This window comes from Oryza sativa, chromosome 10 (assembly GCF_034140825.1).
Source record: "Oryza sativa Japonica Group chromosome 10, ASM3414082v1".
Lineage (NCBI taxonomy): Eukaryota > Viridiplantae > Streptophyta > Magnoliopsida > Poales > Poaceae > Oryza > Oryza sativa.
In genome coordinates, this window is record NC_089044.1 from 4,455,273 (window position 1) to 4,481,407 (window position 26,135).

Consider the following 26,135-nt stretch of genomic DNA (forward strand, 5'->3'; position numbering starts at 1 on the left):
TCCGCCGAGCCACTGCTCCCTCACGGGGAGGAGGGGAGGGGCCACCGCCGCCGTTGACGGGGGAGGGGAGGGGAAGGAGTAGGGGAAGGTGGGGAGGAGTGGCTGAGAATAGAGATAAGGTAGAGAGAGAGGAGAGTGGTTGAGGGAGAATAAAAGGGAAAAAGGAAGAGAGAGGATGTGAAAAATTTGAAGTGGGTGGAAGTGAAAAGAGGGAGGTATTTTCCTGTGCGGTCCACTTAAAAAGCTCGCACACGAAAATTGATTTTTCCGAGCGGTCCTCTTAAGTCGACCGCATGGGATAATGAGAACTTTTCCGTGCGGTACTCTTAAGACGCCCGTACGGGAAAATGCATTTTCCCGTGCGGGCGACAGCCCGGTGCCGGTCCCTCTATTTTTTCGTGTGGTTCCACTTACGGACCGTATGAAAATAAATGGGGGTGACGTCCAGAAAAATCTATCGTGTAGCAGTGAATGAGTTCCCAACCGCCAGAAACGAACGCACCAAATATGCTAGCAAATCCTGATGCTAACGAACTTGGGTATAGTGTTATTGCCAGACGCAGACATCAAACACAGACATCCGCAACCAACTGTATTTAAAGTTGATGCCTACATATGTGGAGTTATCTATATTAATAAGCCCTATTATAGTACATTTAGAAAAGAACCCGAGGAGATGAGAGAAAAAACGTAAGAGAACGCTAGTTAGTGGTTTCAGTTCTACACTTGTACTGAATAACTGTGAAGCGCTAATAGGCTGTTGGCATGGCGACATCGCCGCTGCCACGCTGGGCACCGACGCCAAGCCCGTCGCTCCCGCTGTGGCGAACCTCTCCCGGCGGCGGTGACGGTGCCGCCGTCCGTGGCTTCCTGCGTTCCCCATTCCGCACCGTGCTCGCGGCTCTCCGCGGTCGGCGCGCCGCTCCCCGCGGCGACACGGCGCCTCCTCGTCCGCTACATCCGGCGGCAGCGGCGGCGACGACGGAGCACGCCGCCGCCAGCGGGTTCGATAGTATAGGTATCGACGTCGTCGGCGCGGCTCGAGGGGAGAAGCGGCTTGACGACGGCGATGGCGGGGGCGTGTTCCTGACGTGGGAGGACGTGTGGGTGACGGCGGTGGACAGCAGGGGGCACGCCGCCGCCATCCTCAACGGCGTCGGCGGCTGCGCGCGCCCCGGCGAGGTGCTGGCCATCATGGGGCCCTCCGGCTGCGGCAAGACCACGCTGCTCGACACCCTCGCCGGTAACCCAACACGTACACTTTGCTCAGTTAGTTTCTCCCCATGGATCGCATGCTAGCTGATCTGAGCTTAATTACATTCATCTTGAATTCGGCAAGGGGCTGTACATGTGCTTACATATCATTTTGACAGTTTTGGAATTAAAAAAAAATCAAATCCTCCAACCACACTATTATTAGTAGCAAGTAGCATACTCCAACCGTTTTGTAATATATAACACTGTTGTTATTTTGACATACGTTTATTTCTAGAATTTATGTAACTATTATTTATTTTATTGTGACTTGATTTATCCTTGAAGGTTCTTCAAGCATGACTTATATTTTGGTTGGTTTGCACATAAATTTTGAATAAAATGAATAGTAAAACGAATTTCAAAAAGATCAATAGCGACATATATTAAAAAACGAACGAAGATAGTACATGAGAAAGTCTTTTTAAATAGTTAAACTTTCACAGATAGAACTAATCTCCACTACTTGCCTCAGAACTACTATATGAAGAAAAAACTTTACGGAAGTTCCTATATGACAAATATATCGATATCATTTTCACATATAAAATCCTAGTATTTTATTCTATTATTAATTGAACATTTCAAAATTTAACTCTAAGCATAAGGCGTCATCTCTTTGAGAACTGAATTTTCCTTAATGTGAGGTCGCTTATACCATAAACATGGCAATGTGCAGTGTTACATCATTTTAATTTGCACGTAGTGTCCAAACATCCAAAGTTTTTTTTTCTTTTTGCATGTAGACAGGATATTTGCCTGTTTCTAGCCAAGAGCATCAATAGAAATTGAGAAAATCTCTTATATGCCACTGAAAATTAGTCTGATCCCTTATATGTCACTGAAAATTGGCTCTTCTACTAAATGTTTTAGTCCAAAGTTACGCACCCTCTCATGCCAACCGTTAACTCTCAAGTAAAAAAAAGATGTATTTGCCATTTTGAGTTGTTAGGCATATCCTATACTTAGAAGGGCAAATATGTCTTTTTTACTTGAGAGTTAATGGTCAACACATAGTTAACAGACGGGAGTAGCATGAGAGGGTGCGCAAATTTGGAACAATGGCATATAAGAAAAAAACCAATTTTCAGTGGCAACAAGGGATCAGACCAATTTTCAGTAGCATATAAGGAATTATCTCATTGAAATTACAGTATATTCTACACTGTAAATTATATAAGGGTCAAATAGCTGAGTGGAACTCCCTAGAAATGTAATATTACGCGCGTGCCAAAATATTTAGGCTGTGTTCGTTTGAAAGTGTCGGGAACACAGCTGTTGTGGACGGAAAACAGAGCGATCCATTAGCGCATGATTAATTAAGTATTAGCTAATTTTTCTTAAAAATGGATCAATATGATTTTTTAAGCAACTTTCGTATATACTTTTTTTAGAAAAAACGCATCATTTAGCAGTTTGAAAAACGTGCTTGTAGAATACGAGAGATGGATTGGAAACATAGAGAGAAGAACTCAGCCTAAGATTGTGTGTTGGTAACTATATAGGGTCTTCGTATGGGTCCTGTTATTTAATGGCCTAAGATTCAATCTGAAAATTTTAATTTGTTTTTCCCCGACCACTGAATTGTCTGTAAAATTCATATGCCACGTTTGGATTCAAGCGTACCTAGCTGGTCTTCCACGTCTGGTATGCACGGTGATCCTGCTTGTAGTTTGGTTGCGGTAACCAGCGATTTGGTTGGATCCAATTAATGGAATCACCCTGGTCCCTTTCAAAATAAAACGAACGTTTAAGAATCTCCAAATTTGGCAGTTAATAAAAAACAACCCAGCATTGACCCTGACAAAAAATTTTAAAAATGTTCAAAATTTAAAATATCATTGTTTTAACAGCACGAGTATAGATAAGTTACAACTAAAATTTTAATATTGCTAATCATGGTACTTATACCTTTTATAGATTACAAATTTCTCATCAGATCATAGAAGAATATTGTCTGGAATTTTTAAGATAATAAGATAAATTCGACTAGTTAATTCTTTTACATAAATTAAACAACGACGCAAGTACTACCTCCGTCTAAAAACAGTGTGCAATTCTGGTTATTCATATAAAGAAATATATGCACATGTGCGTAGCCAGAAATGTATTATTTTTATGTTGGTAGTATAATATTATAACGTAAACATTGAGAAAGATATACAATCCTAGTTATACAAACGTCCGTCCTCAAAGGCAAACCTAATCGACTATGATATAAAACTTCTAAAACCTTTAGTGAGTAGTACTATCTCCATCTCAAATTACTTATCTTTCTAGGTAGTTTGGCATACAATAAGGTTTGAAATAAAATACTATAATAACTTTATCAAATAATTTATGGTTGAGAATAAAACGGTGGTTGAGGGGTATAATATGGAAAAATTGAAATGTGTTGTGATTGATGGGATAAATAGTAATAGAGAAAAACGAGATACCTGTCCCTTTCTACTTGTCACCGAGAAGAATGCTAGACAGTGAGGAGAAGTGCGGAAGGGGGACCGAAGAGAGGTTGCAATTAAGAGGTCTTTCGACTACATGCACGAGTTGCGAGAGCATATTTACCACGACACAATCATCTTTCCATAATAAATGCTCTTTGATCAGTTCAGTGTTAGGCCAGTCACAATGGCTAGTGTCATTGCACGGCTACCCAAAATATTATACCATCTTCTCTCAAATGAAATCTTTTATGAAACAATCCCCACAGTGGAGGGGTTTCACTTTGACGTTTCCAAGACTAAGCAAAGCATTTAATTGATACAAGTTGCTGGGATCATTTGTACCCAAAATCCGGCGCGGCGCGGGAGAATGCGGAGGTCGCACGGCGGAGGCGGACGCAAGAGATCCGGTGAATGAAACGAATCGGCCTCAACGGGGGTTTCACTCTGTTACCGAGGACTTGGAAACGACGCTGACGAGTTTCACCAGGATGAAACTCTTTCCTTCTCTCTCATCCCCATTTCATGCAAATAATCATTTTTTATTCAGTCTTACCCCTATTAAATGTGCATGACACACCAGTGAAACCCCCATTGTGACTGGCCTTATTAAGGAGTCCATATCTTTCCCTTGACTTGTGGTTACCGTGATAATCAAACTTACCGACAAACTACATTAATAATGAGGTAGTAAGGAGGACTCATTAATCACACATAGTATTATAATTTTATAAGATACTAACTCCATCCTAAAATATACGACGCGTTTGACTTTTCGCTGTTTGATCATTCGTCTTATTAAAAAAATTGTATAACTATATTAAAATAAAAGTTAACATTACAATTTCTTTAACGAGAAAATAAGTCACGGAAAATAAATAAAAGATTATATGGTTTTTTTTAATAAAACGAATGATGGGAACGATATACGAGAAATCAACGTCGTCATGTATTTCTTTAGGCAGTTGAAGGGTGAATTCATTTTGCGGCGCTGACTGAATTTAGGTGAGCCACGCATGCCCTTTGATTAGCCAACAGTATTAGGACAGTGAATAGACAAGAAACTTCCCGATGCTGACTCTATTTAAAATTTACATCATGACCTTTCATTACTACTAACAACTAGGATATTGACTTAGCGTAGGACCTGTGGGTTAGTTTTCATGGACAAAGTCAGGATTTAGAGATTACAACAAAGATAATATATAGCAGAGCTCACTTACTACTATTAGTCTATCTTAAAGCTAATATATATAATATATTAGCTATAGGTTAGTATCAATTTTTTCTCATATCTCTTCCTCACTTATATATTATTTAATGTATTTATCTTGGAACACGTGTTAAGCTAGCACTGGTATAAGAGCCAACACTTTTTATTTTTTTTACCTCACTTCTCCACGTAAGCTTATACTCCCTCCTTCCCAAATTATTTATCGTGTAATGGAATTTAAAATTTCTCAAATTGATCATCATATAACCGTATGGACACGGATTTCATCAGAATACAATTGATGCAATATAGGAGAATGTTTTGGTGGAGGAAGGTGCTCCACGGCAGTGGAGGACGAAGTTATACAACTTTGTTGTGGATGACTTTTTTAGTTCAAATCATTTAGTATTTGAAAATGTTGTTTTTAAGTTATCATATTTTCAAATTCAAATTTAAATTGTTCAAAAAAAGTTATATAGAAAAATGACCAAAATAAAAGTTGTAAATCTTGGTAAGTTATACAGCTTTGTTGTTGATAATTTTTCCATTTCAAATCATTTAGTATTTAAAAATGTTGTTTGAAGTTATCATATTTTTAAATTTAAATTTAAACTGTTAAAAAAAGTTATATAGAAAAATGACCAAAATAAAAGTTGTAAATCTTTATAAGTTATACAACTTTATTGTTGGTAATTTTTCCATTAGAAATTCTTTACTACCCAAAAAATTATTTTGAATAATAAAATAAGTTATTACACTACAGTTAATTATTTTGCTTTAGGTCATCTCACAATTATAAACATTTCATATGATGAATGGAAAAAAAATATTAAGTCATCTCAATCGGACATTAGTATAAAGCCCATCACGGATGAGTCATCTGTGACGGGCCTAGTTGTTATCGATTGAGATATGGTCGCACAGACATGTTAGATGGGCATAAAACTCAGGCCTGTCATGGATGACACCTATAAGTGACGAGCCGTAGTTTAGGCCCGATTGAGATAACATTACATATCTCAATCGGGCCTAAACTACGGCCCGTCACTGATATGTGTCATTCGTGATGGGCCTGAGTTTTATACCCATCTAACATGTCTGTGCGACCATATCTCAATCAGACGATTTTTCGGCCCGTCACAGTTGACTCATCCGTGACAGCCCACTAATCACTACTAAAAAACATTTATGCTGGCGGCAAAAAGAGGTTTGTGCTGGCGGCTAAGCAGCTCGCCAGTAAGTAAAGGCCAGAGAAAATCATTGGTTTTCACAAGCGGTCATAATACTCTGCGAAAACCGATTTTCGCAAGGGCGTTCTTAAGATGGCCGCCTACGAAATTCAATTTTTCACAAGCGTGCTATTAAGAGGGCCGCCTGCGAAAACCAATTTTAGCAACCGCGTTGTTAAGAGGGCCGCCTGCGAAAATATTCTCCGATGCAAAAAAAAAACAAAAATACAAATTCAAACCGATTCAGATATGCCCTCAATTACGAATTCGTGCATCCTGTTTTTCTCACAAATTCACAAATACAAGTCCAAAATCACAAATTCAAGCATCGATTCAAATATGTTGACCTCACAGTGCAATTTCACCATCACAAAAATCAAAATTAATTTTGCCAACCATGCTGTCGATCCTGCAGAACAAAAAATGTTTCAATCCCAGCATGCATCACCCATTGCCTCACCACGAGAATAACAGCAGCGGTTGCTGAACCCAAGGCTCCGAGCTCCCGGCAGCGGCTCGATGCGGAGGAAGGAGCTCCACGGCGGTGGAGGACGAAGCTCCACGGCGGCAGCTCGTCACGGAGGAAGGAGCTCCATGCCGTCGTCGATCCAAGGACTTGGGGCTGCCGGATTGCCTAATGGCTTGCCGATGGAGGACTTGCCAATGCAGGACTTGAACGAGTCGCCGCCGGATCCGCCATCTGCCTCACGCAACCTAGCTCCGCTGCTCGCACGTCTCTCCGTCCGTTCACCGCCGACCACCGCCGCCACCAGCGCACTGCCGAGCACTGCTGCCGCCCAACAGATCTGGAGCTCTCATGTACCCCCGTCGCTGATCCGCACTCCCCAACCTTTCCTCCACCGCGCCTCCCCTTCATCCTCTTCCTCCACCGCGTCATCACCTCCTCCGTGCCGACCACTCCCTTCCAACCAGATCTGGTAGAGGGAGAGGGTACAGAGGGAGGGGAGGAGCCTCCAGATCCCGAGTTGGCGGTGGATCCACTCTCCCGACCGCCAGCGTCGTCGTGGTCGCTGAGTGTCGACGGCGACGGCGCGCGGTGGTGGCGGGTGGGAGCGGAGCGCAGGAGGAAAGGCGCGCGGTGGCGGCGGCGGGTGGGAGCGGAGCGGAGGAGGAAAGGGCACGCGGTGGCGGGTGAGAGAGGAGCGCAGGAGGAAGGGCACGCGGTGGCGGCGGCAGAAGGGAGAGGAGCGGAGGAGGAAGGGCGCACGGTGGAGGTGGTTGAGTGGGAGCGATGGGTTGGGGATGGGAGATGAGCAGATAAGGTTGAGGAGAAGGTGTCAGGCTGGGAGGGATTTTAAGGATTTTTTTTTGTAGGCGGTGCTCTTAACCTCTGCTTGTGAAATTTCATTTTTGCTGACGGTACACTAAGTTGGCCGCCAGCAAAAGGAAATATATTTTCGCTGGCGGTACATTAAGTGGGCCGCTAGTAAAAAGGGACATATTTTTGCTAGCGGTACATTAAGTGGGTCGCCAACAAAAATGGACATATTTTTGCTGGCGGCTATCTTAACTCGGCCTTTTCGCTGGCGGTACTTAACCCCTCAGCCTCATTATATTTTTAATGGCGGTTTATGCATATGGCCGTCGGAGAAAAAAGTAGAATGACGCTATGAAAAATTGATTTTGTAGTAGTGAATTCCAGGCATGTTAGAGGGCGTCACATATGGAAGGTTCTGTACTAGTGATAATACCGATGTGACATGCCAAAACTTTACGCCTGTAGATCTAAACACCCCTTTATTTTATTTGTTTGTCTAATCCCCTTCCTTTCATTAGTATATAGTACTTGCCCAAGGAGTTTAATGTGCCAGATAAGCACGCATTTAATGACTATATTTTAGTGTGCTCCATGTTCAAGTAAAATTCAAATCAAATTTCAATACATGTTTCTTGCGTACGATACTAAACTAAATCTTGTAACTGCTCAGCACACACGAACGGCAGCACAGACCAATTTGCCGAATAAATTTTGACAGGGAGTTAATTAATTATCATCGGTTGGTTAGTAGTGGCATTAGAGCAGGTACAATAGCAGGCTATTAGCCAGCTCTAAATATATTTTAATGAGATAAATGATGAGAGAAGAGCAGCGGACTACAGATCTGTAGCCAGCTGCAGCACGGACTTCAAGACACACTGTGTGTATGATAGGTGGGACCATATCTTAATAGTATAGTAAGCAATTATTATATGAATTGACTATTTGATTGGCTATAGATAAATTGAAGTTAGTAGTGGGCTATCCTATATTAGACTTGCTCTTAAGTTAATTACCTCGAGCTAAGTCCCGTAAGAGAATGTCTGTAAGCACGATATGGTCGGCAGTTCATCTCGCGCGCGGTTAGTCTTCTCTTCTCCGGCATTAGCGTCCTATTTCTGACCTTGTTGGTGTCCTCCCTTAGCTTGTCATGCTGACAATAACAAAATAACGGTGACAGTATCCATCAGCAAATAACGTATTTTAATAGTATTTCTCTCAAAGATTTATTTTGGTTTTACAGTGTCCTACGAGAACAATAAAGTCACGAGTCATAATGTTCAGCAGCAAATTTTTCCTATATTACATTGTTGGTGTATATCTAAGTTCGGCCCATAATGCGTCCTATTTCAATTTGTATTTATTTTTACTATGTTGATATACGCAGGAAGATTGGACTTGAACTTGAAGATGAGAGGACAAATTTTAATTAATGGCCGATCTCAGAAACTTGCATTTGGAACCTCGGTGAGTTCAAATTAGAAAATACGTTGAAGCATTTAATTGATAAAACCAAAATTTCACACATCATGTTGAATATTATTGATTTTTTTAGTCAGCTTTTATTGAGCTGCACTGTGCACTAAATGCCACTTTCTACATAGGAGCGAAGAAGCAAACATGTTCACTACAATATGAGTCGTTGTACATAGATGGATGACTACAAGTTTGTCTACAATAAGTTGAAGTTTAGTCAAAGTTGACGACATAAACAATTATACTATAAAGAACTAGAATATTTAGCTATAGTGTAACTGGACAATCTAATTTTCTAAAACACTTGTTTAGAAATATTAAGGGGGTATTTCGCTTATTCCCCTATTTTGATTTTTAATATTGATTTTACTCCTACTTTTTAGGGTTTTCGTTTTTGCCCCCACTTTTTTTTACCGAATTATCGTTTTGCTCCTACTTTGGACGGTGAAGTTAACGATGTTAAGTAATTAGCAAAAGTATATTTATACACTCTCCTATCTCTGTTGGTATTGGCTACTATGATTTCATATGATTGTGTAAGATGTTGAAATGTTGTCAAAATTTTGGTCAAGTTCCAGTTAAAATGCTGCTTAAATTTTGTCAAAATTTCATCAAATTCAGAATCTGTCTAAATTGTTATATTAATCAATGTGCGTCATTTAATTTTAAATATACTAACCAAATAAAGTTTCAAAGCTACATGTATAAAATAGGGCAAAAACACAATTAATGAACAGAGAAAGAAGAGGGTATAAATGTCCTTTTACCAATTACTTAACACCGTTGATTTCACCATCCAAACTAGGGGCAAAAACGATAGTTCGGTTAAAAAAAATAGGAGCAAAAACGAAAACTGGGTAAAATTAATATTAGACATCAAAGTAGGGCATAAACGAAATTGCTCCATATATTAAGCTTGTGTTCGGTTGGAGTTTTTTAGAGGGTAGTGTTCGTTTGCAGTTGGGAACCCTTTCCGGAACGTAAAACAAATTGGTAGGTCAGCGCACAAATATTTAAATCAACTTTTCTATAGAACTTTTCTTTAAAAAAACGTTGTTTAGACATATGATAAGCGTGCCTGTGAAAAAAAAACTTTTGATGTTTGAAAAGTGTATCGCCGAACACACCCTTAAGCAGAGAAAAAACCGAGCAACTGGCGATCGTAAAACGTAAATGATTGGATATATGCTTATGCACACATGGACCGATCAGGCATACGTGACTCAAGACAACGTGCTAATGACAACGCTGACGGTGCGCGAGGCCATTTACTACTCGGCGCAAATCCAGCTGCCGGACACCATGTCGACGGCGGAGAAGCTGGCGCGCGGTGACGACACGGTGAGGGAGATGGGGCTGACTGGCGCGCTGGACATCCGGATCGGCGGGCGGTCGAGCAAGGGAATCAGCGGCGGGCAGCAGAAACGGCTGAGCATCTGCCTCGACATCCTGACCTGTCCCCGCCTTCTCTTCCTGGATGAGCCCACCAGCGGCCTTGACAGTGCTGCCTCCTTCCATGTCATGAGCCGAATCACCAGCCTCGCTGCCAGGGAGGGCATGACCATCGTCGCCGTCGTGCACCAGCCGTGCAGCGAGGTCTTCGAGCTCTTCCATGGTCTCTGCCTGCTCGCCTCTGGGAGTACCATCTTCTTTGGCCCAGCTTCAACTGCTGCCGAGGTTAGTCGATCTAACTGTGATATATATAGTGGGAATTGAATTCTAATCCCTTAGGAGGTATCCTCTCGTGTACCGTTTTCTTCAATGTTTAATGCGTGATGGTTGTGAAAAATTAAATTTGATAATGTAGTGTATATATAGCTAGCGACCACTCCACCAAAAATCAATTTCAAATTTGATCTACATATGGAGAAAAAAAGGACAAATATGAATGTGAACAGCATTGGAATTGCTAATATGATGGACTTATCTTTTTAATTTTTCATTGTGTAAGTTGATTTTTGGCTTGACTTTTTTGGAGAGTATATGTATATTGTATGAATGTTGTTATTTTGATTGAAAATCTTTAGTAACTATTTGGAGGATGTTTGAACAAATGAGGATACATCAGTCCCTGGGATTAAAGAGTTTCCCATATATACTGTCTATGTATGTACGTGTTTACTGTCTTTACCTTCTAATTGGTTTAATTTGCAGTTCTTTGCTTCGAATGGCTACCCTTGCCCGCCAATGAGGAACCCATCGGATCATTTCTTGAGGACTGTGAACAAAGATTTTGATAAGGTTAGATATATATATATATATATATATATATATATATATATATATATATATATATATATATATATATATATATATATATATATATATATATATATATATATATATATATATATATATATATATATATATATATATATATATATATATATATATATATATATATATATATATATATATATATATATATATATATAGTGTGGTCTGTGACTCCGATTCATTTTTGATAAGGTTAGATATATAGTGTGGTAGATGAATACAATTCATTTTTATCTAGAGAAGGGTATTTTTTACCCGGCCTCTATATCCAACCGGATATATGCAGCCTTTTTAAATTAGTAACTTAGCCTATCAAATAGGAAATTTAGCCCTCAAATAATCCAATTTGAAATTCACTCCTATAGAGATTTGACTCAGACATTGGGGTGCTACTCAGGTCACTGCAACCACTAGGGTACATGCATTTCACAATGGAAAAGGCTATACGTACTAACTTTTTCTTACTAAATTCTTACTAACACTGATGTGTCATGCTATAAGTGCATCTAGATTTTTTGTAACTTCTATCTACTTAAATCAAACGGTTGAGATGATTGTTAGTAAAAGTTTAGTAAGAAAAATTTAGTACGTGTAGCATTGCTCTTTCACAATTCATACGCAGTATAACTAGTTAATGGAATATCATAATTTGTTTTAGATAATGAAAAATTGTTTAAACCTCAGGCCTCTGCACATACTATGTATACAACCCAACAGTAAAAGAGAAGTTAAAAAGATAGGCTACGAGTAACACCACCGTAGGATTTTCTCTAATCTGGAAGTAAAGCATAATTGGAAATTGGACGACAGCATTTATAACTGAATGGTTTTCAGCACGACAAAGTGAACATATCTATGCTATATATAGATGCCATAATTTCTTTGTTTCGGAATTGTTGTCTTTCAATTTGCTGACACACATACAGGAGAGTGAAGAAGGACTCCCGTGCATGCCAGAAGAGGAAGCAATAGACATTTTGGTGAACTCATACAAATCCTCCAATACATCAGAAGTTGCGAACCAGGAAATGCGTTACGTAAACGAGGTGGTTTCTATTCTAATTTTGCGTATATAATTACATGTAAACATTAGCATAATTATATTTTCATGGTATATATCACAAGTTACGTTTAACATATTCTTTTCATTCAGGATCGGGCGATGATTGGAAGAAACCGACCTGGTTTTGTTACTAAGACACTTGTGCTTACTAGATGTTCATTTGTCAATATGTATAGAGATATTGGATATTATTGGTTGCGGTTGGCCATTTACGTTTGCATAACTGTTTGCCTTGGGACCATATTTTACCATGTGGGCTATGGACCCGATTCAATTCAAGTAAGTGAAGATAAAACATTGGTTGTTCTCTCGCAAATTGCTGATCGAGTATGCATCAACAATTAAAAATTAATATATTAATTAATTAATTTTGATTCTTTCAGGCTAGATCACACATGCTAATGTTTATTGCCACACTGCTAACCTTTATGGCAATTGGAGGGTTCCCCTCCTTCGTGGAGGACATGAAGGTATTATGAATTTAACTTATATGTATATTTATGAACAGAAAGATCAAACGTGTTTTCTCTATATGATTTTTTAAATTCGACCGTATATACCAACATAAATAAATTTGTAGGTGAGCATAGAAGCGATGTCTGGAATCGATTATGCATTTCACCAGCACTTTGTGTATACAACAGTGCAAAATCATAATACTTTATAATGATTCAACAAAGTATCAACGCAACCGAGGCTCCCATCGTTTCCCCCATTCATCATCAGCCGCTGCCAAAATTTGAATTTTGAACCATAAATTTGAAGTTGATTTTGAAGTTTTTTTTATTAAAGTTTATTTAACTGAAGCACAAAGTTTCATCAAACTTTCTTACATAGAGGAAAAGGAAGAACATTATTTAACTAAGAGAGAAAGAACAGAAAAATAAATTCATTTCCAATTTAGGTTCCGCATAGAAAAACCTAAAAAAACTCTTAGTATCCTGAAAAAATTCAGGGAGATAAAATAATTCTAACTCATTTCTATTTTTTACTGGATTGAGTATACTGAATTACCATTAAGCTTTAACTACATCAACGTGTCCATCCATACATGCTACGTATTTTACAAAATTAATATCGGCTTACAATATTGTAAATCAGATTTTAGAACCAGTAGTCCCTCTGTTTCAGGTTATAAGATGTTTTGACTCTGACAACTGTCAAACTGCTTCAAGTTTGACCAAATTTATAGAAAAAAATAGTAATATATTTTTTACGCAAGATAAATTTATTGTAAAAACAAATTTAATTATAATTTAATAAAACTAATTTGGTAATGTAAATATTACTATATTTGTCTATAAACGTAGTCAGACTTAAAGCAGTTTGTCTTTGACAATAGTCAAAATATCTTATAACCTGAAACGGAGGGAGTAACAAATATTATTTGATTAATATTTTCTGATTTCAATATTATTTGATCGTGAAAAAACAAACTGAAATTATTAATTTTTATTGATTCTGAAATTTGGATTGCTAAAATGAATACTTCAACAGAGAACTCCAAGTGAGTACAACTAGGTATTTACTAACTCATTACTAACTCGAGTTTTAATAAATCCAAATATTATTTGTTGGACGATATCTGGCCATAGGTTTGATAGATGAACTCACAAGTTCAATATTGGAATTTCTAACTTTTCTATCTTTTATTGGGATTTATGTCGGTTCCTCTTGGTGAAGCCTCTCTAATTAGTATATATAGATTTTGAAGCAATAAATTATTTATTAATAAATATAGAGTGATGATTTTCATAATTTTATTAAAATATTTTAAATACTTGCCATTTGCACAAGAGGTCACATTTTATGACATATGAAATAATCAAATTAGCAACATTCTTTTTTTAGATAATGGAATTAAATCCCGGACTTTACTTAAAGAGGTACAGACAATTATTACACCAGTTCAACCAAACTCGAACTAAATAAAACAAAGACATAGAAACACACTCCTCACAAAACAGGAGCACACACAAGTACTTAAAAACACACTCCTTTCAAAACTGGGGCACAAACAAAAACCAACCTAAAAGAACACATGATTATTGAATTCTATTTGTGAATCTTCATCCAAAGTTGGCGAAAAGATGCATAACCATTGAATCAATATTACGACATGCAGTTTTTACTAGCTTGATATCATCATCAAACATTAGTAGTTGAGCCCATGACAAATAGCGGATGCTCCAACAAGAATAGCGGATGCTCCAACAACAATAGTTAACCATTGAATCAATATTACGACATGCCAGTATTTTGCCCTGAAAAGAACCTACATATAAGGTACATAAGGTGACTTGCCAAAAACATATCATTCCTATGTAGCCATATGGCCGAACAAATAGCGGATGCTCCAACAAGAATAAGTTTACTACTTTTTTTATCCACTCCCACAAGCCAATTCTAAAAAATATGAGATATACTATGTGGAGCATATAAACCACAAGAAAACTGTAGAGCATATAAATTTTGCATAATGACACTCCAAAAATAAATGTTTGAATAGTCTCATTTTTCATGCAAAAGCAACATTTCATACGACCATGCTAGTTCCTCCTAGCCAAATTGTCCTATGTCAAGACAACCCCTTTAAGTAGGTATCACATAAAAATCTTAATCTTAAGAGGCATCTTAAGTTTTCATATAAACTTATTCCTCTCCAACATAACCATGATTAATTAAAACTAAATACATAGAACGAACAGAGAATTGACCCTTTTGATGAAAATTCCATCTAAAAATATCATTATCCCCGGTCAAATGAATATGAACAATTGAAGCACATAAATTATGCCAATTAGTCATATCCTGACCTACTAAAGCTCTCCTAAAAGAAACATTCAGAGAAACATAAGACATAATATTTGCAATCGAAGAGTTTCTCCTTCGAACTATAGCATATTGTGATGGGTACTTATCTTTAAAAGAAGAATTTCCTACCCAATTATCCTCCCAAAATCTCACTTGCTGACCATTATGCACAATCCAAGAACCCATATTTAGAAATGTGCTCTTAACTTTCATAAAGCCCGACCAGAAATGGGAATCCCCTTGTTTCCACTCAACTTGACTTAAAAGCCTGATTATTCAAATATTTTCTTTTCCATAGATCTTGCCAAACACCCTGTTCATTAATTAGCTTAAACAACAACTTGCTAAAAAGACATTAATTTTGATTTTCTAAATTATGAACTCCAAGACCACCCTGATCTTTAGGATGACATATAATATCTTATCTTGTAAGTCTATATTTCTTCTTATGCTCATCACCTTGCCAAAAGAAACGTGGCCTATAATAATCAATTTTTTGAAGAACTCCTTTTGAAATCTCAAAAAAATATATGATAAACATGGCTAAACTAGAAAGCACAGAATTAATTAACACCAATCTCCCCCCCTACAGACAACTACAAAGTTTCTTGTCAATTCTTTCCTCAATTGTTTTCTAGCCCTTGTTGTTTAGTTTCCTAAAATGCATAGAAATACCAAGATATCTTACAGGAAAGTATCCAAGCTTACAACCAAAAATATTAGAATAAAGCTCCTAACATTCTGCAGCCTGACCAAAACTAAATATTTCATTTTAAGACAACATTCATTTATCAATCTGGTTAGAAAAAACATTCATTTATCAAATGAATTTGCGTTTGTGCATCAAATTTTGCCTAATGAAATTTAAACTCTTGTATGTCTCATGTTGCTCAGATCTTCAGGAAAAGACTAAATGGACACTATGGTGTGGCCGCATTTGTCATCTCCAATACATTGTCATCCATACCATACCTTCTCCTTAATGCTGTAGTACCTGGTGCAATTGCATACTATCTTACTGGCTTACAAGGGAAAATTGAACATTTTGTCTATTTTGCGCTAGTACTTTGTGCATGCACAATGCTAGTCGAAGCCCTAATGATGATCGTAGCAACCATTGTACCAGATTTCCTAATGGGGATAATCACAGGTGCTGGTATACAAGGTATTATGATGCTTACTAGTGGATTCTTCCAAATACCTAATAACCTTCCAAAGATAGTATGGAAGTACCCAATGTACTACATTTCCTTTCACAAGTATGCACTGCAGGGGTTTTACAAGAATGAGTTCTCAGGGTTAGTCTTCCAAAGTAACCTAGGAGGACAGGAAACAGTGAGTGGTGAAAAAGTTATTGTTGAGTTATTTCAAGTGGAAACAGGTCATTCAAGATGGGTGGATCTTGCGGTACTTTGTGGCATGATTGTCATCTATAGGCTATTGTTTGTAGTGATTATCAAGGTTATTGATGTGGTCAAGCCCATGCTTTTGGGGTTGACATTTAGGTGCAACACTAAATGCATTTGTGGCATAGAGAACCTTTGCAGTACTTCATGATGTTTTAAGAAAATATTATATCTAACATTGTTATATTGCTTTGTCCTCTATACAATGAGAAAACAAATTGTAATGATGCCATGGCTATTACTTGGACGAATCTTTCATGGGTTGCATCAAAGTAACAGTAGTTCTCTCCATTAGCACTGTCAAGGAAAACAAAGTGATGTTTGTTTCCTGTCAGGAAAGTGCTCTTGCTCTGCCTTGGAGTCATTCATGGAGACAATTATATTTCATTAACTATGTTTAGCATAGAAAGTATGCACATTAATAAGTTATATTTGTATGAATGAGTATAACAGTGTGACCAATTGGTTAATAAAAGTATGCCTTCCGAGCAGTTGTTAAGGTGTTTCAGTGAGATACATACGTATGTGTGTGTGTGTGTTTATTTAGACGACCCAATGAATCGATAGTCTGCCACAGTGCCTGTGATACACCATGAAGGAGGCCGGTCGGGAACCTTGGCTGCCCCAAGCAGGGCTAAGCTTGGGGTCTCCCTTCAGGTTGGAAGCCAGGATCTGAGCTCGGGGCATAATCATCTTTTGTCCCCGAGATCGGTGTACCGAGCTTCTCGAGGATAATAGCAGTGCATTAATGGCATTGAGACACAGTGTCCTGCTGTGCTCTTTTGTGTGTAGGCTTTGCATTAAATGTGATATGACACTTTACATGCGACCAGTCTAACGGGATAGCAGCTGCACAGCCATCTTGCACAGCATCATCATCCCTACGGGGAGGGGCGTGGGCTGTTAAGTGGCACGGTTGACTAATGTGCTTCCCGGCAAGTCCTACACCTTTCTACATGTTCCACCTCCTGAGGCTAACAAGTGGGGCTCAACAATTGGCCATTAGAGCACCAGCCTTCTACCCCAAGCTTTTCCTTGTCGCGCAGGATGCATGGCAGATCATCACAGCATCTTCCCAATGTTGCCACTAGAGGTAGGAGGAGGGGGGGGTGCATGGCGGTTTTGCATCTTGGTCCACTCTTCTACAAGCAATAAGACTTCCCATATCTAACCACTCTGTGCTACGGTTCAGTCGCGAGGGTTCTACAACTGTGGTATTTTCCCATTGACTACAAGGGGAGAGCCAAGGACTTCAGAAAGGGTTGTAGGAAACACAAAAAAACTCCATAGGATTTGCACCATCCTTTAGTCTCTGAAAAAAAATATAACGGAAAGAACCCCACAGGAGTAGGGTATTATGCACCACGCAGCCTAAACCTGTATAAATGATTTTGCCTCATTTACTACCACAACTATAGTATAACATTTCCACTCCTTAAGCTATTATAAAATTATCAACCGCGTAATAAGTGCATGGCACATTGTATTACAATACTTAATACTTGTCATGCCCCGATTTTCATTCGGGATTAAAAATCATAATAATAATGCATTTCTAGAAATTATATTAAAAGTTAAAGCAATTTAATCAAGTCAATTATTGAGGGAATTAAAAATTTTCCTTTAAAAATCATGGCCGGAAATATTTTTGTAATATTCTTCATGCTCTAAAATACTCTCTAGAATTTCCTGTGAATTTTCGGAGCTCAATATCTAATTTTAATATCACAAAGTTCATTAAACCAATTAAATATAAATGGAAAACAAATAAAATCTCTCTCTTGGGTTCTTGGGCCATTTTCTTCCCAATGTCTACCACCCCTCCCTTGGCCCGCATGCCCCTCCTTCATCTCCTCTCTCTCGGGCCGCCCTCCTTTCCTCCTTCCTTTCGGGCCTGTCTTTTTCCCCAGTCTACTTTTCATCCCTCTTGCTACCGTGCCTTTTCAACCTCCGGCCTGAGGCAGTGCCCGACCCGGTGTTGATTCCCCTCCTAATTTGGCCGTTTCGTTGTTCCATTTCACAAATTGGTTGAGGGGATTTCTTTCCCTTATCCTCCTGTTTCTTTCCCCTCAAGTAATCGAAGAAATCTCGTGATTTATCTCCGTGAATAGGAACGGTTTTGATCTCCTATTTTGCCGGCGAACCCTAACTCTTCTGCCGCCAAACCCCACCGTATCCAAGCCGATCTCCTCCCTCTTTGCTTATAAATAGCACGCCCTGGACCTCCTCTCCCTTTTCCACCTTTTTCCCAAGTTTTTACCTTGCCCTAGAGCCGTCGCCACGCTCTACCTCTCTCTCCACCTCTAGCTGCCGCTCTAGCCACGCCGTGCCATCACCTTGGTCGACGCCGCCTTGCGCCAAATCCTGCCCAAAGCCACTCGTCACCCTCTGCCCAAAGCCACTCGTCACCCTGCACTTGGGGCTCTCGGCCTTCCTTGATGGTCGTTATAGAGCAATTTCAACTGTCAATATACACAAAATAATGGAGAACTAGCTATGCTTGCAATTCATATTTGTTTTAGAATAATTTATTTCCACTTGTACTTGGATTCTATTCGATTGCAGTTCGACGAAAAACAAACGAACAATCAATTGGAAGTCGTCAAGAGGTAGACTTGTGGATAGATGGGCCTACAAATCCAAAGAAATAATCTCAAAAGGCCCAAAACACCACGTCACTGGACTAAGGAATCAACCAGGAGGAGGCCTGCAAAAAATTGGGCCTTCTAGGCCAGGCCAAGATTCGACTGAACCCCCATCTCAGCCGTTCAGGCTAGGGTTTAGCGTGGACGTCCAGGATTCTAACCTTTCCAACCATCATAACTGTCATACTGAACCTATAAAAGGAGCTCACCTCACTCACTTCTTCACACACTCAAGCAACAAGAATCAAGCTCTTCTCAAGTTTAATTAGTATTCTAGTGCTAGTGGTGTAGAAAATAAAATAGTTTTCTTAGTCCTCGAGTCTTCAGGAGAATTCGGGTATGACTCTAGTAGCTTTTCTCTTTTTTTTGTAAGACTTGTAAAATTAATGAAATAATCTTTTTTATTCAGTCTCGGTATTTTACCTCACTCTTATTATTTAAGTACCGACTTTACCTTACATTTATCTTGATATAATTGTGTAGCTTGCTTACCAGAGATATGCAATGACGTGTGTGACATCCCGACCCAGGGCTTAATAGGATTAATAGAATACTTATATCAACAAGTTGCAACTTCTTTTTCGGAAGCCGATCTCTAAAGAATTCTGAGGTTAAGCGTGCTTGGCCTAGAGCAATTTAGAGATAGGCGACCAGCTCAGTACGGATCTTCCCCATGTTAATATATAGGTCTAAGTTAATTTCCTAGTATGAGCTTTGGGCCTTGGCCCATGCGTGCAGCCCACAGCAAAGTAGCCCAGCAGCAGCATGCCTTGGGCCTTGGCCGGCCCATGTGAGCAAGCAGCAGGAGCAGCAGCAAAGAAGCGGCAGTGCAGCCAGCGAGCAGAGAGCAGCGGCTGTGAAGCTGTAGCTAGCTTTAGTCCCACCTCGCCAATTTGAGAAGAGAGGGAGCAGCTTATAAGGATGGTTGCCCGGACCAAAAAACGCAGTGAGTTGCAGTATTAGGCCAACTGTATGAGATGGATCTGTTACCGTTTTCGGGCCCTGGCTTGTCGTAAGGGTTATTAGCAAAGTCTTCTCTTATCAATCAATTTGGGGATGTGACTCCAGTCTCCAGTCGCCACCAATTTGGGGCTCTAGTCTCTTATCAATCAATTTCGGGGATGTTGGCTCCCCGCCCAAGCTCCAGTCGCCAGTCGCCACCACCTGACTGTCGTAAGGGTTATTAACAAAGTCTACTCTTATCAATCAATTTGGGGGATGTTGCATTGTTGCTACTGTATTTTGATTCCTATGGTGAGATTCCCGTGATTTTTATTTTTTATTTTCGTTATTAGGACAACTGCGATGGACACAAGAAGAATTGTGACAATTTTTTTATTTGTGAATGCCAGATGCATTCAATACAAATAAATGTGATGGTAAGTTAGGAGGCTGGTGTTTCTCTTTTTTATTTTTCCTTATTTCACACCAGTGGCGTTCCCAATTATGATCAGTAACGTGTTAAAATATAAACCCGTCAGAGGTGACTCTCACCCGTGACGGGTTTTGGTTAGGACTAGTCAGAGGTGACTTTCACCAGTGATAGGTTTTAATTGGGGCCCATTTGAGGTGACTCTTAACTCTGACGAGCCTTCACCCATCACAGGTAACTCAAAATTATCAGTGACCACTAATCTCTGACCAGGCCGAACCCGTCAAAAGTGAGGGTTTAGACCCGTCAGAGGTGACCGATCCGGTGTAGTGACTTCCAGCTCAATTGGCCAACACCCAAGGTCGATCAGCATGTTAGCAGTTCCTAAGCTTATCAAGTGCCCGTATTGCTTTCACATTTTCTCAAGAATTTACTATTGTTTTTTCAGAACTGAAAATTTATTATTTTCCAATATTTTCATCCATAAACGTGCTAAAGCCTATAGAATACTTAATGGTTAATGCAGGTGACGTAGAGAGAGGGAGATGTTTTTACATGCTGGTGGGGAAATCTTCAATATATCCTTCATATGCTTTGATCTAATTTTTTTGATGTTGTTTAATTGATCCTTGCTTTTTTTTGTCTGATGGTTTGTTTATTTATTTAAAACATCAAAATTTTACCTTTTTTTAATTCTCGGCAAAGCTAGCTCAAAAACCATCAGACATTGGCTTTTTTTGATTTTTTTGTGCTGACCAAAGTGCTGGTTCGTTGGCTGGGCTGCTCTTGCGGCAGGCATTGGGCCATGGGTGTGTGTAGCCGTTAGCCATAGGCGCGTGATTAATCTAGAATGGTGGCGTGACTGTACGACGCGTATGGTGAAAAATCCCAAAGGGCAACCGTTTGGGTAATGCACGCGTATGTCTAATGCACGATCGATCGCTAGTCCAACATCCCACGCGATCGTACGATCCTACGACCCCACGTGCAGCTGCGTGTTTGTCGGACTTTCTTTTTGGATATTTCTATTTAGGGCCTGTTTAGATTCCTGGTGAATTTTTTCACCTTGTCACATCAAATGTTTAGACACATATATGGAGTATTAAATATAGATAAATAAAATAATTACATAGATCGTGTGAAAATTACGAGATAAATCTTTTAAACCTAATCGCTTCATGATCTGACAATGTGGTGTTACAGTAAACATTTGCTTAATAATGTGGTGCTACAGTAAATATTTGCTAATGATGGATTAATTAGACTTAATAAATTCATCTCGCAGTTTACATGCGGAATCTACAATTTGTTTGTTATTAGTCTACGTTTAATACAATCTGTATATCCGATGTGACACACCGAAACTTTTCACCGACAAGTGTTTATTTAAACACAGCCTTAACAGGCCTATTTATTTAAAGTAAACCCACGAGTGTTTGCTCTTTTAAGAGCGTCTTTTGTGGCGGATGGATCCATTCCGCACAGTGGTGCACTTGGCCCAGCTACTTGCTAGGCTGCAGCGAGTTGAGGCCTTGAGTGCCCGACTAGTAACAACAGGAGTCCAAGCCCCAACTCAGTTCGATGCTGACGGTGGTGTTTGAATCTCTATATTCAGATATAAAGATAAAAATTAAGTGTTTTATAAAAAAATTAGGTGGCAATAACGTGTGATTAATTAAGTTTTAATTATTACAAACTTAAAAAATAGATTAATCTGATATTTTAGAGCAATATTCATATAGAAAGTTTTCGCACGAAACACACTATTTATCAGTTTAAAAAACGCGTCACAATTATCCAAAAATTCATCAACTTTTGATGGAGAAAGGACCACAGCCGAACATTAGGGGAAAGTACGCCCGAGCACCCGTCTAATTATTTCTAATGAACTGTGTTTAGTTCACACCAAAATTAAAAGTTTGGTTGAAATTGGAACGAAGTGACGGAAAAATTGGAAGTTTTTGTGTGTAGCAAAGTTTTGATATGATGAAAAAGTTGAAAGTTTGAAGAAAAACTTTGTAACTAAACACGGCGGAATTATTGTCTGGCCGTGTACGATGAGTTGAAGAGAATGAAGTGATCAACTAATAGGAATCCCAGTGCTGATAAATTACAGTTGAGCAACCCGACTATCCTCCTCCTTCGAAGCTTGCACAAAATTCTCCCGAGGAATCTCACTAACCAGACGCTCCAAGGCGGCACCATCAGAGACAACGCCGTCGTGAGACGTGCCGGCGATCTTGACGGACTTGTAGTACCCCTGCCTCGGATCTTCGCCGATCACCGTGTCGAGAGCCAGTATGCTCGCCGAATTGACGACCCCATCGCCGTCGCCGTACACGATCTCCGGGGCCTGGCTGAAGTCGCCGTCCCAGTACACCAGCTTCTCCGTCGTCGGCACGCCGACGCCGTTGATGCACGTCGTCGGCACCGCCGGCGCCCTGAAATTCATCGCCACCGGCAGCGCCCTCGTCTTGTATAGCGTCACCTCGTACGCCGGGAGACCGACTGCCGTCAGGAGCTCCGGTAGTTCTTGTCCCGCGTGACCACCAGCGGCGTGTCGCGGTCGAACACCTTGGGTGACGGCAGCGACGTGAACTTGCAGGCGAGGCTCCTCCCGGCAAGGCCCATCGGGGAGGCGTCGCTGACGCCGGAGACCAGGGACTGCAATCCCAGCACGAACCCGCCGGCGCCGGTGGACGCCATGACGAAGTGCTTGACGTGCCTCCGGCGCCACGCCATGGGGCTCCGGTTGATGAACTCGAGCGCGAAGTAGCCGCCCTGGCTGTGCGACACGAGGACGACCGGTTGGTCCCCGTTCGTCCTGCTCGCGTGCTCGACAAGCGCCCGGAGCTGACGCCGGAACCGCGAGAACGCCCTGCACGGCTTCCCCGGTGCCGCTGGCGCCTGCCGGAAGTCGTACGGCGCGCCGAACAAGGTCTCGCCGTCGCGGTAGCCGACTTTCTCCAACGCCTCGACGAGCCTTCCCATGCAGAGGTCTCTGCTCGCGTGTACAAACCACAGTATTTCTCGTCACGATCGATGTGTTTTTGTTGGCGCAATTCATGGGAGACAGTAGTCTCGGCGAGCTGAACTGTTGGCGGGCACGTCGGCGAGGAACCCACGGGTGGAGCCGAAGTCCAGGACACGAGTCTCCACGCCGGGGACGCCGTGGTAGTCACCGGCGGCGTGGTCGAAGACGAGGCGGAGCTGGTCGGCGACGCAGGGCGCGCGCGACGACGGGGTCGTCCAGCTCCGTGGTGTTCTTCCACAGCCGGAACCACCGGCCGTCGGCCTCGTGGTGGTGCGCGGCGCATTGCGGCGACGGCGGCACGTAGGCGTCCGTGAGGCGTGCCTCCAGCTAGCTGCAGGTGCTCCCCGGCAGCAGCACGACCGGGGGGAGACCACCGGAGGGCGCGTCGCGCCGGCGCGGCGGGGAGGTGGTGGTGTGCCGCCGTCCGCCGGCGAGGTAGAAGAATGGGAGGAAGAGGAGGAGCGGCAGCAGCCGATGCAGCTGTGTGGTGGCCATTGATCGACGTGGAGATACAGGGTGCCGACGATAAGGATAGGTGGGTGCTGATAGTGATAGCCCATCTACCACGTGGCTGCATGCTGATCTTATTGGTGTATGCACAGTGCATGGGTACCACAGTTGCAATCAGTGTTCCTTCCTCTCGAAAAGAAAAACGGTTTTGCTATTTTGAGCCACCTACACCTACGTAATACTTACTCCCCCTATTTTTTTTATATGACTTTGGGACAAGCTAGAAAGACAGCCTTGCATTCGCGCGAACATGTGTTATGTGTTACAGACTTTGTATGAACATCTCATGTATACGATTTTTCCATAATTGTTTTTATTAGCATTGCTTTTATAATTTTCTAACCTAGCTATTAATTAGCTTTATAACATATCATATTTAATTAATCCCTCCAAGCAATTATTTATAATATTTTTCACCATCTAAAAAGAAGGTAGATTTATTTTGTGTAATAAAACATGTATACCAAATTAAGTGTAAAGTCAAAAGTAAGAAGTTTTTTAATTGAATATAGGTTGTCATTGTTCATTGACGGATGAATTCGGTGAGATATGAGGCTCCACTAAATATATGGGTTTATATAGCCAAATATTATTTTTTAGTTTGAGAGAGAATCCATATGTGAACGTTCCATATAGAGTTGCAACCTAGTGTGAATAATGCTGGATGAAGAAATATAGTTGTGCAATATATATTTTTTGAATGCGATGTATCATAAATATTATTTCTAACCATTAGAAATAATGAGTTCATCGATTTAAAAGGCCTAGGAGTATTTATGGGGTAACAGGTGGTGGCTTTATAGTAAAAAGCAACCATCATCTAAAGTCGATTAAATGATAAATAAAATAAGTTTAAAACACTTAGGCAGAAGATCATTTGACTTGTTTTGATTATTTGAGCATATTAATTGCAAAAGTAATCATGAAGTAATCGGATTATTTTCTCTAACTGAAGGCACCAATTTTTTTTATACAAATCAGATTTCAGATAGTTATTTTCCTTATGTAGTGTATATCTAATTTAATTATACCTTGCTTGCGAAACAATGTACTTACAACCTGTTTGTTGAATTAATTTATTTTTTTGGCAATTCGGATGATTGTCCCTATGAATTTATTTCTACGTAGTCGCTTGGACTATTTGTGTTCGAGCTATTTTTTATGTACGGAATGTCTAATTAGTTTAGTTACGTATGGTTGCAAAATAATATATGATAGTGCAACTTATGATGTTGAATTATTCCAAAATCTTTAGTGGAAATTCGAATGACACGTAAAATGTTAGGGATGTTGCGCACCGTTAAAACATGAATTTACATTTTTTTAATAATATTGATTTAATTTAGCGATTCATATTTCTAGATTGATGTATAATAAGGAAATATATGTTGATAATGCTTTTTAGTATTCCATCGCTCTTTGGGTGACCTGCAAAGTGCACGGTGGAATGTGCCAAAATGTCATATTTTTATATAAATAAATATCGGCACATGGATCTTGAATTATTGCTTTATTAATTATAAATAAAGAAACAATTAGATTAGAAAATTACAAGTGTAGCTTAAAATTATTTTTATAATTAGGCAAATACTCCCTCCTTCCCAAATTGATCATCATATAATGGAATTTAAAATTTCTTAAATTAATTATCATATAACCGCATGAACACGAATTTCATTAGACTACAATTAATATAGCATGTGAGTATGCACATGCTAAGATGTAATTGGCATGGTGTTTTAATCGATGCATATATTGTGGGAGAATGTGTGCATGGTATCTTGATTGATATGATTTAAATTATCCTTGATTTTGGTGCATAAACATATGTGATGATCAATTTGCGAAGGAGGGAGTAGTTTAGTATATGAAAATAGGGAGGAGACTGGAGAGGAACGAATAGCATAGAACTCGAGTCAGAGATGAGAGGGAGGGATGACAGTGCAATAGTATTATGTGTAGGATGAAATCGGTACGAAAACGGATGGAAACAACATTTATCGTTTTCGTTTTTATATTTTTTTTCGGAATCGGAAACCCCGGATATAAAAATGGAATCAAATATTGTCGAAGCCGAAAACGGAGCGAAAACGGACCGGCGTTGATATGGTAACGAAAATTT

General features: G+C 40.0%; 1 protein-coding gene and 2 pseudogenes across 2 annotated transcripts; 1 reads left to right on the plus strand and 2 right to left on the minus strand.

The window, feature by feature from the left end:
- The first annotated feature begins 656 nt into the window (after positions 1-656).
- LOC107277452 (ABC transporter G family member 1) lies at positions 657-16,710 on the plus strand. Of its 2 annotated transcripts, none has more exons than XR_010737094.1 (8): positions 657-1,243; positions 8,804-8,883; positions 10,105-10,569; positions 11,047-11,133; positions 12,096-12,215; positions 12,409-12,511; positions 12,616-12,702; positions 15,941-16,000. XR_010737094.1 is itself a non-coding variant. In XM_015757249.3 (8 exons), the coding sequence occupies exons 1-8, from the start codon at positions 766-768 to the stop codon at positions 16,601-16,603; spliced, it is 2,169 nt and encodes a 722-aa protein (XP_015612735.1). In that variant the 5' UTR covers positions 657-765; the 3' UTR covers positions 16,604-16,710. The 2 variants fall into 2 exon arrangements, 1 of the variants encoding a protein (XP_015612735.1); XM_015757249.3 differs by having other exon boundaries at positions 12,323-12,511; positions 15,941-16,710.
- Positions 16,711-22,379: 5,669 nt separating this feature from the next.
- Positions 22,380-24,300, minus strand: LOC107279014 (lecithin-cholesterol acyltransferase-like 1; annotated as a pseudogene).
- On the minus strand, positions 23,533-23,998 carry LOC107276143 (lecithin-cholesterol acyltransferase-like 1; annotated as a pseudogene).
- Positions 24,301-26,135: the final 1,835 nt, after the last annotated feature.